We start from the raw sequence: 17,209 nt of genomic DNA on the forward strand, positions 1-17,209 counted from the left end.
ATCCGGACCTCAGTATACGTATGGTATTCCCGATTATCCGGATTGCCAACCACGATAGAGTAACTTAGTACATAATTTAGTAAACTTAGTAACTTGAAAAACAAAAAGAGTGTGATACTGTGAGTTCACTACAGTTAAAACGACTTCGTGATGTACCTAATGAAGAGAAACCTAACATTATGTGTTAATATAATTAATAGGTATCCTATTAAGCGGCTGGCGGGAAGTGGCTGGATGAGGAAGGCTGAGGACCGGGTGTGGTGGCGCTCTTTAGGGAAGGCCTATGTCCAGCAGTGGATGTCCACAGGCTGATGTTGATGATGATGATGATGATAATAATATGTAGGTAGGTATGTACAAAAATCGCTTTTCTTCATACATTCAGTTATCCGGATTTTCGATTATCCGAATGCCTTACGACAACAATTAGTCCGGTCGATCTCTACTCGAAATCGAGTCTCTACTATATGTCCAAATTACACACTCCAATAGAATATAGATGAGGAAAATCTTACCTCACTATCAAATCCTGGTCTGAGGACTGTTGCAACTGCCTGTCCATTTGGACGACCAGCTCCACAGTGTAGTACAAGTCTTCGTGATCTCCTGGCTCGTCCACCGTGGTGTTGAGTGGTGACGTCCGCACCCCGCATGCATTTGTCGGCAAGTGAAGAGATATCTTTGACTGCATCTGACCTGAAAAATGAGCATTCGAAATTGTAATAAACACCAGTCTGTGCATCATGGATGCCACTGAAACCGATGTCACTTGCCAGTATTAACGCTAGTTTGTCAATGATGAAAGCCGCGCAGTGTAGGTAGGTACCTACCTACGGCCGCATTTATAGAGGGAAAACTAACTACAACAAGAACTTGTTCCTTTTTTCTTTTTTTTTCGTGAAGAAAATAAGTCATGGATACCACTAGCCACGGGAGAGCACAGTGTCGGACTCCTACCGACTAAAAACCTCACGAAGTTCCATCCCACCGCTAACGACGGAGCACAAGGGACCGACAACACCACGTTTCTCCGCCAGCGAATGTCCGCTTCAGCAGACCCACCATTGGGACACTACGTGGCCCGAAACATCCTGCTTCAACAGTACAGTTGTTAAAGTCTTAGACATAAAAAATTCTAGACTACCAAAATTGCTAGACGGTGCGGTAAGTACTTAGGTAGGCACAGCTTCACTTCAATGGTAGCTATGATAGATATCAGGCGCCAACGGAGCTTCTTACTAGACTTCATCAGAGCCAATTGATAACAAAATTTCCCAACTACTAATGGTGTAGATAGGTAATTACTGTACCACCCTAGTCTCCACCAACAATCCATACTAATATTATAAATGCGAAAGTGTGTCTGTCTGTCTGTCTACTACCTTTTCACGGCCCAACAGTTTAACCGATTCTGATGAAATTTGGTACAGAGTTCGCTTATATCCCGGGGATGGACATAGGCAACTTTTTATCCCGGAAAATTAAACAGTTCCTACGGGATCCTTAAAAACTTACGTCCACGCGGACGAAGTCGCGGGCATCCTCTAGTGATTAAATGAAGGGGTCAATTTGAAACAAATGTAGAAGGGAGGTACTACCTTGAACCCGACATTCTCTTGAGAAATCCTTGCTGAAGACCAGTCCTTTGAAAGGCTGCTCCATTTCAAGGTGTATGCTGATGGAGCCCTTGTCACAAGACGTGGTCACGTCTTTGACCTTGTTTGGGCGAGAGTGCACGCCCGCAGCGAAAAGTATCAAGACTGTTGCACGCCACATCTTGGCGCGCCCTGCAGACAAAGAAAGGGTAAAGTTATATATTGTAAACTTATACTGCCATGATTTCGCGCTCCTGCTAACTTCACTTACAAGTTACAACTGATGTTACCAACATTAGGTAAAGGTAGATGGCAATCGGGATATGAGGCGGGAGGACACCTCGCACACCCGCGCTATCCCGCACCGGGTTATCGCGGGGGCTGTGCGGGTGTGCGGGGCGTCCCTACTATTATAGGTAGGTCACTATTATACATAGATGTATGGATCTATTCACCTAATCTATACTTAATATTTAATACTAGCTGATGCCCGCGACTTCGTTCGCTTGGATGTAGGTTTTTAAAATTCCCGTGGGAACTCTTGATTTTCCGGGATAAAAAGTAGCCTATGTGCTAATCCAGGGTATAATCTATCTCCATTCTAAATTTCAGCCCAATCCGTCCAGTAGTTTTTGCGTGAAGGAGTAACAAACATACACACACACACACGGTACAAACTTTCTCCTTTATAATAATATTATAGTGTGATAATATTAGTTGTAGGTACATTCTAATGAATGTACTTAAATTTTTGGTAGGTACCAAGTTTCTAATGGTGACCACACATTAATATAGATAATACCTAGGTAATGTTAGATTAGAACCGTTGCATTGCTAGAATCTGCGGTTAGATTTGTGGTCAAAGCGGCGGAAATGAAAGCAATTCCCAGTGATGTTCTGGTGACTGGGGTAAGGGATTTATTTTCAGATCAATTGTTTTCGCAATTTCTACTCAGAGATGGAGACCGGAACTCTTGAACAAAATACTTAATTAACGTTTTGAACATGATAATAAATTATGATGTTGATAATAATCATTTTTAACCGACTTCCAAAAAAGGAGGAGGTTCTCAATTCGTCGGAATCTTTTTTTTTTTTTCTAAACGGTGATATCCTAGTAGGTACTCTTAGCTGTACTAGTCAAGATGTCGGCCTGCTATTCGGATGGTCCAGGGTTCAATCTTCAACGTGCACCACTAACTTCTTGATTATTATGTGCCTTTCAATTAACCAAAATGACACATGTTAACGGTGAAGGAAAACATCGTGAGAAAACCTGTATGCCTGTCTGTCAATCAGCAATCGGCCAGTGGGTAACTATATGGTCTAAACCACAGATAACAAAAACCCTTCCCATTAGGAGATCCGTGCTCAGTAGTGTGCCGGCAGAGGGTTGAGATGATGACAATGATGCTCGATACTATCGAGCTTAGCACTATCGCTTAGAACTATCGAGTCGATAGTTCTAAGTGATAGTGGTAAGCTGTAGGCACTGTAGGTAAGTCTTATTACTTCAAGCACTTCATCCGATTCGAACCCAAGAATTTTCGATCAGAAGTTATCAAAGTAGGTAGTTACCTTGGATATTATCTCGATGGTATATATATGGTTTTTCTTCCGACTTTACTTTTACGGCTTCGGAAAACAAAATTCGGATTTAGTGGTAAGTAAGTAGGTTTCAGATCGAGAATTCTCGGATTCAGACATAATTGGACAGGATACAGTGCGTAAAGAGCCTAAGCGGCACATTAGCACGATAAGATAGAAATAAACAATTTAATTGTGCTACAAAACGGCCTAATCGAAGTGGGCTATCAAAGATCGTTTGCAAAGAGCGGAAGTTGGTGGACTAGCGGTACCTTTCCGATACGATTCTTGTTATTTTTTTTGCTATATCACTTAGAACACCATTGTTCCAAAATAAATAGAACGGGTCTAAATTAAGAAGGAACTCTACCTTTCCGTAGTTCTAATCTGATAGGTATTATTGATATTTTTAATTATTAGTTCGGAAAAGCTTTTATTGTTTTTTTAACCCCCGACCCAAAAAGAGGGGTGTTATAAGTTTGACGTGTGTATCTGTGTATCTGTGTGTCTGTGTATCTGTGTATCTGTGTATCTGTCTGTGGCATCGTAGCGCCTAGAAACAAATGAACCGATTTTAATTTAGTTTTTTTTGTTTGAAAGGTGGCTTGATCGAGAGTGTTCTTAGCTATAATCTAAAAAAATTGGTTCAGCCGTTTAAGAGTTATCAGCTCTTTTCTAGTTTTCTTGTAGAAAAGAAGGTTAGATAACCGTTAGGTTCATAATATTATGTCAATAGACAAATGTCAAGCTGTCAAGATGGACGTTGCCTAAATACATAATTGTTTATTTGAAAATGATGTTTTGGAAAACTCAAATACTTTGGATCGTCGGGGGTGTTATAAATTTTTAATTTACACTTGTTAATTAGTAAAATCTAGATGTAAACAATATTATAAAGCTAACACAGTGGTTTTAGCATGCATCTCTGAAAGGTGCAAAAAATGTCTAAAAAGTTACGGCATACCTAGGTGCTGTTTTTAGTCAAAATAATGAGTTTGACGTGAGTTACTCACAAATTAGTCGATACTTTGACTAATTTCTTAATGAACCTGTGGAGATCCTAAGAAGCATCGATGTTAAGAAGTTAGTTCTAGTATCGACTATATAACTCACAAACTAGTCGATACTAGAACTAAGTTCTTAAACTGGACCCTTTCAAGTAAAGATTTTTATATAAACCTGTGAGGATAATACTTCCATTGCCATAAGCCTACGTTGTCGTATTAGTTAACAAATTGCGAAAAACCAAGTAGGTAAAATTTGAATTTCGTGGGCAGACCCGTCGCTTCCACCTTAATTTGGTATTGGTTTCAGAATTTGCGTGATTTATTAACCGATGTAGGTAGACCTGATAATTGCGTTAAGAAAAAAATAATAATCGACTCAGTTGAGCGTAAACAAATTAAAAATGAAGGAAAGAAAAGTCAAGGCGGAAAACACGATCCGTTCCCAATCATTAGAGGCGTTTTTAATACTTCCATCATAACTGTCCATAGCGGTAAATACCATACTCCCAGCTTCTTTTTACACGGACGCAACTATTTCTGTAACTGCTAAGGTTGGTAGGTACTTATCCAACCTACCAAGTACCAACGGCAACGTTTAGCACGAAACGAGTTGAGCAAAACATTAGAGTGGGTGAGCAACGAGAAGCGATTGTGTAGTTGGTATAGTTTTGTCGCCCTAACTAACTAGCTACGTCGAGCGATTAGGTTTTTCACTAACATAGTGTTGCTACACCCGCAGGCGCTCTTATTATTATTTTGCATTTACTTAGTTTATTATTTTTTACTGTTTTTGTAAAATAAATGTTTTCCTATTTTAAAAATAAAATGGAATACAATTTTATCTTATATGTTTAGTGTTTACTATTGTATTGATTATATTGTATGTCTGTGTGTGTAGGTTTGTTACTCTTTCACGCAAAAACTATTGGACGGATTTGGCTAAAATTTGGAATGGAGATAGCCCTGACTCAACAACACAGACTACTTTTATCTCGGAAAATCAAAGAGTTCCCGGTAGTTTAAAAAACCTACATCCACGCGGAAGAAGATGCTTGCTTGGTTAGCTGGCTTTTCCTGCATATTTATCAATGGGAGGGCGGGCGGTGCATCCCGCATGCTGCATACAGATTTTTTTGGTCTAGCGGATTATAGCAAATTAAGCTTTTGGTTTCTTGTATATGAAGATGCGGGTATATGTACGTAACCTCACGTGGTTAACTTTGTAGTCGCGGCGGCGCCTTTGATAATAATTTACAACACAGCATGTGCTGAGCGGCGTGAAACAAAGGCGACTGTATGTAAGCGAACAGACTTTATATGTGTGGTGCCAGAATCACTATAATATTCATCTCCTAAGCTATAGTATAGTCTACTATCAGTATCACTTTCGCTAGTAGGTTCTCATTCAACACCGTATCGTTCAGTTCACTAATAAGGTAGTAGAAAAATATTTAGAGAACTGGATCAATTGACTCAGGTCGACATTATTGAAAGTGCGTTCTATAAAGTATATCATGGTATGACCACGCTTTCACTGGTCTAATTCAATGGTACCTATACTGGCTACTAGCAGGGTGTAACGGAAAACCTAGCAATGAAAGTGCCCGTTACTTAGGTCAGTTGTTGTAATACTGTACGGTATACGGAGGTCCAAAACCACTGCACTAGTTTTGCCAAGAACTGTGATAAATTCAAAAAAAATCTAAATATTTTTATTCAATTAGACATTTACAAGTACTTTTGTATCGTCAAGAGCATCTACCACTGGTTCGGAATGCCTTTCCTACCGAGAAGAAGAACCAGCAAGAAACTCGGCGGTTGCTCTTTTCAAAGATTTGATATACAATAATATGATAATAAAATAAGATAAAAAGAGATAAGATAAATAAGATAAAAAATAAAATAAAATAAAAAGTGGTGGCGCTAGTGTCGTCATGTAAACAAGTGCTCCGCATATAAAATACTAGTAAAAATTCAAAACAGTGGTGTTAAAAGAGTAAAATGTTATAATGCGCTAGAAAAAAGTGAAAATTCCTATGATTAGTGTTATTTCAACATGATATGGTGCAAATAAAGTATAAAATCTAATAATAATTCTACAAGGACATCAATCTTCTAACTCAACAAAAATACAGTTTATCTACTAATTATAGTGATAGAATTGTTTTATGAACTTAAATAAACATAAAACATAGCAAAATGTGTGGTTAATTCCTAATGATAGTGTTATCTAAACATAATAAATAGTGCAAACAAAGTATAAAAGAAATAGTAAATCTACCTTCAAACTCAAGAAAAATACAGTTACCCTACTAATGACAGTGCTTGAATTGCTATGTGAACTTAAATAAACATAAAACGAACATAATGTGTGGTTAAAATAGCGAAAACAAGAAATTAAAAGTGAAGTATTATTGGAATTCTTGTATCAAAATAAACGGTCTTAAATGTAAATACAAACTACGCCATCTACTTAAATGACGCAAAACTACGCGTTTAAACTGACGGTCATTACGAAAGACCCAATTATTTCACTATAGAAGATTTACGATTTCGCTACGCCATCTATTGTTGAGTGGAAAAATAAGCTGGTCATTGTTAGAGACCCAATTATCCCACAATCACGCAGTGCAAACTGGCTAGATTAAAAGAGGTAAATAATAAATACGTGACAACGCCATCTGTTGTTGACTGGCAAAACAAAAAATATTATACCCTAGCACTTTAACCTTGAGACCTTTAAGACTCGCGGCCGCACACCCGAGCGGACGTGTCGAGTCGATATCGCGTCTCTGTGCCGGTTTACGTTCCCCCCGCTCCCCGCGCCTCGCCCGTTGTTTGTTGTACTCGCTCGGCGCGACCGCCGCGGCTTGAGGAAGCGCCCGGGCGCTTTGCGTGTGAGCAAACCTACCTGCCAGCAACGTGACGCGCGGAATTTCTGCACGTTTTTAATTATAAAAACTTTGCAGAATCATATTAAAAGTTGCCTTTGCCCTACCATTACCTGTGGGTGCGGTTTCTTTCCTTTGTTACTCTCGCTCGCGGGCGCCTCGTGCTAGGCCTCCCACCTGGGTCTCACCTGGCTAGGGTTGCACGCGCCGAGAGAGTAGCATACCGCTCCTACACCCAGGGTAGCACTTTTTACTACACGCCCATTACAATACACCTGACCGACGATCAAACCTCCTGTGTGATACAGCATGTCTGAGCGTGGGAATTCCCCACCGCAAGACCGACGGAGCAAGAGGAGGATAGCCCGCACTGGTATCCCACGGGCGATCAGTCAACGCAACATCGCTGACCAGCCGGCCGTCACACTGCTACCTACAGATTCTCCTCTCTGTAGCACAGTACAAGCTGAAGAACCTAAAGAGGTCAGCACGGAAATCGTAGTTGCCTTCGCAGCCAATGTAGCTGAGCCTACATTAGGCGCAGAAGCTGCCAAGCGCTCCAAGCCTGCGACCTCCGCCCAAGATGATACACACCCACTGTCCTTGCTACCATCATCTTCACAGCAGCTAAAAACGTACGCTGCAGCACCCAAAAGAATAACTGAACGCATTGCTTCTTCGTCATCATCATCGCCAGAACGTTCTGATGAAAAACGCGATGTCGTAATACCTACATCTGGCGCTGAGTTGGTTAAACGTCCCAGGCCAGATACCTCGTCTTCCAGTGCATCCGATGAACAGGAGGACAAACGAGTTAAACTAAGCCATGCTTTCGCTTGCCTACCGCTCCCGCCACCACCCGAGGATGACGCATCTAATGGGTTACCAAACCCAGTGAGATGCCCCTCACCGCCTCACCCTGCAAGTAGCCCACCGCTGGAGGCGGGCCTTCGCGCGGGACACGGGGCGGATGCCTATACCTCCACGCATCGTACTTCATACCCAGAAACAGTCCGCACGCATTCTGCGGAAACGATAGCGCAGATGTCCCGTTCGCACTCTGCTCAGTCGATGGCCCATCTAGAGTCTGCTAGCTGGCCGAAAGATTCGACTAGCTACATGGCTCTCGCAACACCGACTAGCCACACCCATATGGAAGTGTCCGAGCCGATATCTCCTCAGCCCAGTACGTCATATGCTGCGGCCGCCGCGGCCCCAGCCGCACCGCGCCAGTCACCGCCACCGGCTGCACCGCACCATTCGCCACCGCCCGCTGAGCCAGCCGCCGCCACCGAGCCAACGCATCCAACGCCGCGGTCCGCCTACCCGCCCTTGGTTGTCGAGTGCCTTCCAAACTGGACAAAGCACTTCAAGGCCCTGGGCGAGATGCTAGGACATGCACCTAATGCAAAACCGCTAGGACGTGGTGTGCGGTTTTTACCGAAATCCGCCGAAGAGTTCCGGACAGTACAGCGCTACCTAACCCAGATAACTAACCAAGACAGTAGCATTTCTTGGTACTGCTACAGCCCGGCCACAGAAATACCATCAAAGGTGGCTATTCGAGGACTTCCACTGGAAACACCCACCGACGAGGTTGTCGCGGCACTTCGCGCATTAGGCTTTCCAGCCGAAGCCGCGCGAGCCATCCCACCTCCGCGTGGCAAACACGGCTGCACGTATTACGTGCGGCTGGCACATATGACGCAGGAAGAGCTCCGAGATCTTTACGCCATCACGGAGCTCCTATATATGCCTCAAGTGACGGTGGAAGCCTGGCGAGGTGGGAGCAAGCCACCACAATGCCACCGTTGCCAAGTCTTTGGCCACAATTCAGCAAACTGCCACAGACCCTTCCGTTGCGTTCGATGCGCGGGTGAACACCCCGTCCAGGACTGCATCAGGTCCCGGGAGGAAGCGCCCACTTGTGCAAACTGTAGCCAAAATCACGCTGCGAATGACCGCCGGTGCACGTTCTTTAAGAGGGAGGCAAGGAGAAGAGGCATCATTGTTCCTCCCGCCCCACCGCGCGCTCCCGTTAAGCGCCACCAACAACAGCAGAGGACCACAACAGCCCCAGCACCTACCGCCGCACCTGCTGTCGCACCGCCAACTACCACTGCACCACCAGTCTACGTCGCGGCGTCAGCTGCCGACGCCGTGCCCACCCTAGCGGCAACTGCAAACCCACCAACTGAACGTGGTAAACCCCTGCGCGGTAAAAAGAGGCGAAGAAATCGTGCACCTCGCCCGCGTCGCGCCTCACCAGCGGCAGCTTCAACACCTCAACCGAGGCAAACAAGGCAAGACGCAGCTGCTGTCCGCCAGCCTACGCAAGAAGCTCCCCAAATGCCTACCCAGGTCACAACGCAAGAGCCTGCTAAAGCATCAACTCTAGCCTATGCCCGGAACGAGAGACCTGTGGAAATTTTGGAGCAAATACATGCTCAACGCACTGCTCCAGGACCCACACAGTTATCTACTCAACCAACCACCGCCAAGCACTCGGCACGTCAGCCTGCTCAAGCTCCATCTGATACCCCCTCTGCTGCGCAGCGAAACCAGGGGGAAGTGCAGACCAACCCGGACTTCCTGGCCATAGTCCGGGTTGTAGTGGAGGCGCTTATGACCGGGCTAACATCCTATCTGCAAGGACAAGGCGTCATTCCGGCAATAACAGCAGGAATGGCTGTACTCGCTCGACTCCATTCCTATTAAGGATTTTATATTGGAACCCAGGCGGCATCAGAGGGCACATTCGCGAGCTTACAACACTCGCCCAGTCGCAGGATGTACACGTTATCCTCCTGGGCGAAACGAAACTCGCGGATAATGTGGAGCTCCGAATACCGAACTTCTTCGTGTACCGGCGCGACGAGGTCTCTCCCCGGGGTTTCGCATACAGAGGAACTGCAGCTCTGGTGCGGAGGGACCTAGTACACGAAGAACTAGAACACGCACCTTACAGATCTCTGCGCACACAGGGAGTGCGTGTTCAAGCTGGCGAAAAGGAGCTCAATATCTATGCCGCCTACCGACCACCGAACGAGACTTTCTGCAGTACGGATGTCCACACCCTCCTCGAGTCGCAGGTCCCTACACTAGTCGTGGGGGACTTAAACGCGAAGCACCAAGCCTGGGGCTCGCGTGTCAACTCCGCGGCCGGAAGGATGCTACTCGAGGACAGCGAGTGCCACAATTACGGTGTATTGGGGCCGGGCGCGCCGACCAATATACCGACAAGCCCTCGCTACCAGCCAGACGTGTTGGACATCGTACTGCATCACCGACTTGACCATCCTATCAGTGTTGAGCCTTTGTACGACCTCAACACTGAACACCTGCCCATACTGGTCACGCTAAACCTCCAGCGCGACTTCACTATCCCGCGGCCTCCCAGTACAAAAACGAACTGGGAGAAGTACGCGATCGCGCTGTCGGAGCTGGAGCTCGCGGGACCCATCTCAACCCCAGCTGAGGTCGACCGGGCCGCGTTTGCTATCACATCAGCCATACAACAGGCCAAGAGCGAGGCCACCACTATAAGGCCTCACGCTCGAAGATGGGACCTGCTGCCGAGCTCGCTCCGGGATAAGCTCGAGAAGAAGCGCGCCCTTCGCAAGCTTTGGGCGCGCACTCGCTGTCCGAGAGTTAAGCGTGACCTCAACCGCCTTGCACAGGAAGTGTCACAAGCACTCGGCGCCCGCGAAGATGACGACTGGGAGAAGACCATCGATGCGGCAGCCGAGTCTGAAACAACGTTGTATCACCTATGCAAGACACTGACCGGATCTGACTCACCCGTCTACCCTCTACTAGACAGTCAGGGTAGGCGTAGATACTCCGCCAAAGACCGCGCAGAGATCATGGCGGAGTATATGGAGGGCCAATTTACCCCCAACCCACCGGCCAACGACGACACCGTCTATAGTCACCACGCGGCGATCCAACACCAAATAGAGGGCTTCTTGTCGGCCCAGACTCCTCCGCTCCGGGGAGATGATTTTATCTCACCGTTAGAGCTGAGGAAGGCTGTCTTCCGACTCCCCAAACGGAAGGCGCCAGGCTACGACGGGATCCCGATCGCCGCAATACAGCAGCTGCCTAGGAGAGGCCTTGTCGCGCTGACAAGACTCTTCAACGGCATACTCCGTACCGCCCACTTCCCGGACTCATGGAAGCTGGGGAAGGTGATCACCATCCCCAAACCAGGAAAGGACCGGCGACTTCCAGGAAGCTATCGACCAATCACCCTCCTGCCGCACATCGCTAAGCTGTTCGAGCGTCTATTACTGCGAAGGCTCGCCCCGCACTTACGCCCGCGGGCCGAACAGTTCGGCTTTCGCAGTAACCACTCCACGACGCTCCAGCTAGTGAGAGGACTAAACTTCATCGCCAGTGAGAAGAACAGAGGATACTGCACCGTCGGAGTCTTCCTCGACATCGAGAAGGCCTTCGACCGCGTGTGGCATGCCGGCCTCCTGGCGAAGCTCCTCTCGACCAACCTACCACCCGCGATTGTGCGGCTGGTAGCATCGTTCCTGGAGGGCAGGTCCTTCCGAGTATCCGTGGAAGGCGCGGACTCCCAGCCGCGCCCGATACGGGCAGGAGTACCGCAGGGCAGCTGCCTGTCCCCGTGTCTATACGCGGTGTACACGGATGACATCCCTACCCTCGCCGAACATCTGCGCGAGGGGGAGGATGACGTGCTGTTATCGCTCTACGCTGACGACAGCGCGTATCTTGCGTCGTCGTACCACCAGATCGTCGCTGTCAACCGACTTCAACGTTTGTTGGACCTGCTGCCGGAGTGGCTGGATAAATGGAGAATGGCCGTCAACGTGGGGAAGACGGCCGCCATCCTGTTCGGTGCTCGGCAACCCTACCGTCAACTCCGTCTTCGAGGGCAGGACATAGAGTGGCAGACTTCGGTGCGCTACTTGGGTTGTCACATCGACGCCAGCCTGCACATGGTTCCCATGGTGAACCACGCCGTCAACCAGGCATGTGCAGCTACGTCGATGCTGCGCCAGGTCCTCGCCTCAAGCCTCTCACTGAAGACCAAGCTCCGAATCTACGGAGCCTATGTCCGCTCAAGGTTGACGTACGCGGCCCCAGCCTGGTACTCACTCTGTTCGGAGTACCAGAGACGCCGCCTACAGGTCCAGCAAAACAAGTGCCTGCGCCTAATCGTGGGAGCTCCGAGGTACGTGAGGAATGACGTCATCCATCGCGACCTCAAGACGCCCACCGTGGAGGAGTACGTCCGCACACTCGCGCGGCGCATGTTTGCGCGCGCGGACAACGGACCGTACGAACACCTCCACGGCATCGCTCCACTCATCCCCCGACCGCCGACCGGGCGTCAACTACCTCGTGAGCTCCTGCGATCGCCATCCCCGGTGCGGCACGCAGCCGACCTAAGCGACGACGACTACGACGACGCAAGATCCACCGGATATGACCCCGTCTCCGCGCTCGACAGCGAACTCAACGCCGCCGTCGCGCGGAGACCAATCCCGGACTAACAACACCGGATATACAACGAAGCCCACTAGGGCCGTAAGCCAAGATGGCGGGCCCTAGCCGGTGAAATCCCGGCTAAAAGATCTCCACCAGGGTACAATGTTGCCCTGCGCCTCACCCGGGTAAGGAGGCCATGCCTCGAGGCCCGTACCCCCGCTTGGCCGTTCCGACCAAACGGAGAAGACCCGCTGCTGCTGCTGCACTTTAACCTAATACCTTTTTGTTGAAATATAATAAAATGGATGAATTAAAAAATATGTTGATGAAAATTCAAATGGACTTGGATGAACAAAAAAAAGAAATAAAACAATTAGCAGAAAATATAAATCAAAAATTCCAAATATTAGAAGCTAGTCACACAAAAACACAACAAAAAATAGAAGAGCAAGAACAACGAATAGATATGATGGAAAAAGAAATGAGAAAAAGGAATGTAGTATTTTTTGGAATACAAGAAAGTGAAAAAAATTATGCTGCACTAGAAGGAAATATTTTAAAAATTGTTAACGACACGATGAAAGTTAAATGTGAGAAAAATGAAATAGAAAGCTTGTTCCGGAAGGGAAAGCGGATCGAAGGAAAGGTCAGACCAGTTATTGCAACTTTTACAACTCTAGGTAAAAAAATCGAAATTATTAAAAACAAGAACCATTTACAAAAAACAGAATACTATTTAAAGCAGGATTATCCATACAAAGTGATTGAAAAAAGAAAGCTCTTACAAAAAGAGGTAGAGAAAGAAAAGCAGAAAGGTAATAGAGCAATAATTAAATATGATAAACTGGTTATATTGAGTCCAGCAAGACTTAACAACCCAGAAGGAAAAACTACCACAAATAGGAAAAGAAACCTTTCTCAGTCTCCACCCCACCAAAACGAAAATGATACACGTAGTCCCGGGACAGCAAACAAAAAGAATAGAGTAACCCTTAAAGAATACTTAAGACAAAACCAAAATAAACACACAGAATAGCAATTAAAAACGAGAAACTCTTATACTCTCCCACCACGGTTGGTCACCGAGGGAGAAAATGACCAAAACCCTCCAAAACAGAAAAAACAAAAAAATAACTTATACATATGCACTTTTAACGTTAGAACTCTAGCAACCACAGAGAAATTATTAGAATTAATAAATGCTACCGAAAAGATAAAATTCGACATACTGGGTCTATCAGAAACTAGAAGACAGGGGTGCAACATAGAAGAATACGACAAACACATACTTTGTTATTCAGGAGAAAGAAAAGGACATTATGGGGTGGGTTTTTTGATTCAAAAAAAGCACAAACAAAATATACACAGTTTTCGGGGTTTTTCTGATAGAGTGGCAATGCTTCAATTAAAAATTAACAGTAACTTAATTTCACTAATACAAGTATATGCACCGACGACAGATGCAGATGATCTGGAAGTAGATACTTTCTATACCACCCTAAAAAAAGCTCAGAACGAGGCTGGGAAAAAATGTATTATCATGGGAGACTTTAATTCTAAGATTGGAATACCAAGCCAATTAGAACGACGTATACTGGGTAAATATGGACTAGGAAAAAGAAACAAGAGGGGAGAAATTCTGATAAGCTATGCATATGAAAATAATCTCTCAGTAATGAATTCCTTTTATGAAATGAGATCTGATTCCAGGTGGACTTGGTGTTCGCCTGATGGGAAAACAAGGAACGAAATTGACTTTGTCTTAACAGATATTCCAAAGATAATTCATAACATCGAAATCTTGAACCAAGTACCATACCCATCGGATCACAGGCTAGTTAGAGCAACTGTCTCTCTCGATTCCGGCAAAAAAAGTAGAGCTCTCTTTTCAAATAACAAAAAAATATTAAGACACGACGAAGAGATAGAGGCATATAGAAAGTATCTTGTAGAGCATAGTACAGATGTTGCTCTTGAAAATGAAGACACAGTCCAAAGTTATTACAATAAAATAGAAAACTACATTAAAAATGGCATAAAATTCTCGAATAACGAAGTAAGAAGTACAGGTAGAAATATTATATCGGTAGAGACAAAAAATCTTATAAACAAGCGCTTAGAGCTTCAGAATACGTACCCAAAGACTCCTAAGATAAAAAAAGAACTGACAAAAATTTATAAAATTGTAAATAATAAAATTAAAGAAGATTATAAAAATTATAGATTTTCCGTAATAGAAAGGTCCCTTCGAGAGAAACGTGGTATGAAGCGAGCCAATAGGGAACTTGCAATTTACAAAACATGGATACCGAGCTTGCAAGAGAAACAAAAAATCTCTGCCAACCGAAAAGCTATTCTAGAGACAGCATCTAAATTCTATAAAAAGCTCTATGACACAAGCATTAATTCGGAAACGCACTCCATACACAACATAGAGAATGAAGGGAATACAATAAGAGAGGAGTGGAACGAACTTGACATACTCAATGCAATTAAACGCCTGAAAACCGAAAAAAGCACAGGTCCGGACAACATACCAAATGAGGCCATCAAATACGCTGCGGACATCTTGATAACCCCTATATATAACCTATTTAAATTAATAAAAATTCAAGAGTCAGTCCCTCATCAATGGGTAGAATCACATATTACTCTACTATACAAAAAAGGAGATCCTAAAGATGTACAAAATTACCGCCCAATAAGCTTGATGTGCTGTCTTTATAAGCTTTTTTCTTCTTGTCTGCTCAGTAAAATAAGCGACCAGATTGACTTAAACCAACCCAAGGAACAAGCTGGCTTCCGCAAGGGTTTTTCCACAATGGACCACATCCATACGGTAGAGCAAATACTAGAAAAATACAAAGAAAAAAGAGCATCTCTATATGTAGCATTTATTGACTATAAAAAAGCGTTCGATACAATTTTCCATACATGCATATGGGATGCCCTCAAAGACTGTAAAATAAATAGTAATTATATAAATATAATAAAGGATATTTATAAAAGGAGTAAAAGTAGAGTAAAGTTGGAAACATTTGGACCGCCATTTGAAATAAATAGAGGCGTCAAACAAGGAGATCCTCTTTCTCCAAAAATATTTATAGCAGTATTAGAATCAATTTTCAAAACTCTACATTGGGAAAATTTGGGCATAAAAATCAAAGGTTCCTCTCTAACACACTTAAGATTTGCAGATGATCTAGTGATTTTCGCCGAAAATAGTAGGGACATGCAATACATGGTAAAGACTCTACATGAAGCCAGCCTAAGATTCGGCTTGGAAATGAACGAAGGGAAAACAAAAGTTATGACAAACGCAAACCAATTCCCCATTTATGTGGGCGAAAACATCCTAGAGTATGTGGAAAAATACATCTACCTAGGAAAGCAAATATCTTTTAAGCCACATTGTAATACCGAAGAGGTGGAAAGAAGAATAACAATGGCCTGGAATAAGTACTGGTCGATGAAAGAAATTTTTAAAAATCGATTGCCAGTAACTCTCAAAAAAATTGCCATGGACTCTTGCGTGCTCCCGTGCCTTACCTACGGCGCTCAAACCTGGGTTTTTACCAAAAATATAAAAAACAAAATAAAAGTATGTCAACGAGCTATGGAGCGCAGTCTCTTAAATATTAAAAAAATTCAAAAATTTAAGGCATCAGATATAAGAGAAGAAACAAATATGATAGATTTCCTAAAACATGCTCTCTCATTAAAATGGAAATGGGCCGGCCATATTGCGAGACTGCAGGACGAGAGATGGACTCAAAAAGTCACTACGTGGATCGGACCTCAAGGCAAAAGAAGACGTGGAAGACCTAACTCTAGATGGGAAGATGATATCATATCCGTTGCAGGCAGAGACTGGAAGGAGTTGGCAAAAAACAGGAAAAACTGGTCAGTTTTGGAGGAGGCCTACACCCAAGAGGGTTTCTCATCTTCACACTAACAGATATATATGTATACTAATAAACATGTAAACATAATTTAAAAAAAAAAAAAAAAAAAAGTTAAGTAGAAAGAGATAGAATAATAGAGCGATAAATTACAGAATAAGAATAATAGTAACAGAAATTAAATTGAAAATCATTTGAAATACATTCAATAATAAATAATAATTATACTCTCTATTGTACTACTCTATTGTATGTTTAATGTAATTTGACATAAATGAATTGAATTGTTGTAATGTAATTTGACATAGATAAATTGAATTGTTGTAATGTAATTTGACATAGATAAATTGAATTGTTGTAATGTAATTTGACATAGATAAATTTTTGTTTATAAAAAGAATGTAAATTATTGTAAGATTAGTAATCAATTTTAATGTACATATTATCAGTGTTGCCAGTGGCAGATAGTCAATTGTAACACGAGACATCTCAAAATGTAACATTTTCACGAGAAAAGTAACATTTCCTTATTTTTCGTGGAAAATAAAAGTAATAAGGTGCACAGGTTAATATGGCACTTTATTATACAAAAATTTAAACAGTTTTCTTGTCCCATTAGTTAAGCTTAAAAAGAATCGTAATAATAATTGTTGATTGAATAAATTGACTGCTGATCCTGAAAAAGAAAAACAAATCAATATGTAACTAAAATAATAATATACCACCGGATTTAGAAATGTCTTTGAATAGCTATAACTTATTTT

At 43.9% G+C, this 17,209-nt stretch overlaps 1 protein-coding gene across 1 annotated transcript in view; it reads right to left on the reverse strand.

Annotated features, from left to right (window-relative positions):
- Positions 1–17,209, reverse strand: part of LOC123873240 — a 60,720-nt gene that overhangs the window by 4,403 nt on the left and 39,108 nt on the right. Inside the window, exons 2-3 of the mRNA XM_045918006.1 lie at positions 1,599–1,787; positions 516–696 (exon numbers count right to left, since the gene is read on the reverse strand). Of these exons, the coding sequence (XP_045773962.1) occupies positions 516–696; positions 1,599–1,776 (359 nt within the window). The 5' untranslated portion in view covers positions 1,777–1,787. The remainder of the gene's footprint in view (positions 1–515; positions 697–1,598; positions 1,788–17,209) is intronic.

This window comes from Maniola jurtina, chromosome 16, assembly GCF_905333055.1.
Source record: "Maniola jurtina chromosome 16, ilManJurt1.1, whole genome shotgun sequence".
NCBI lineage: Eukaryota > Metazoa > Arthropoda > Insecta > Lepidoptera > Nymphalidae > Maniola > Maniola jurtina.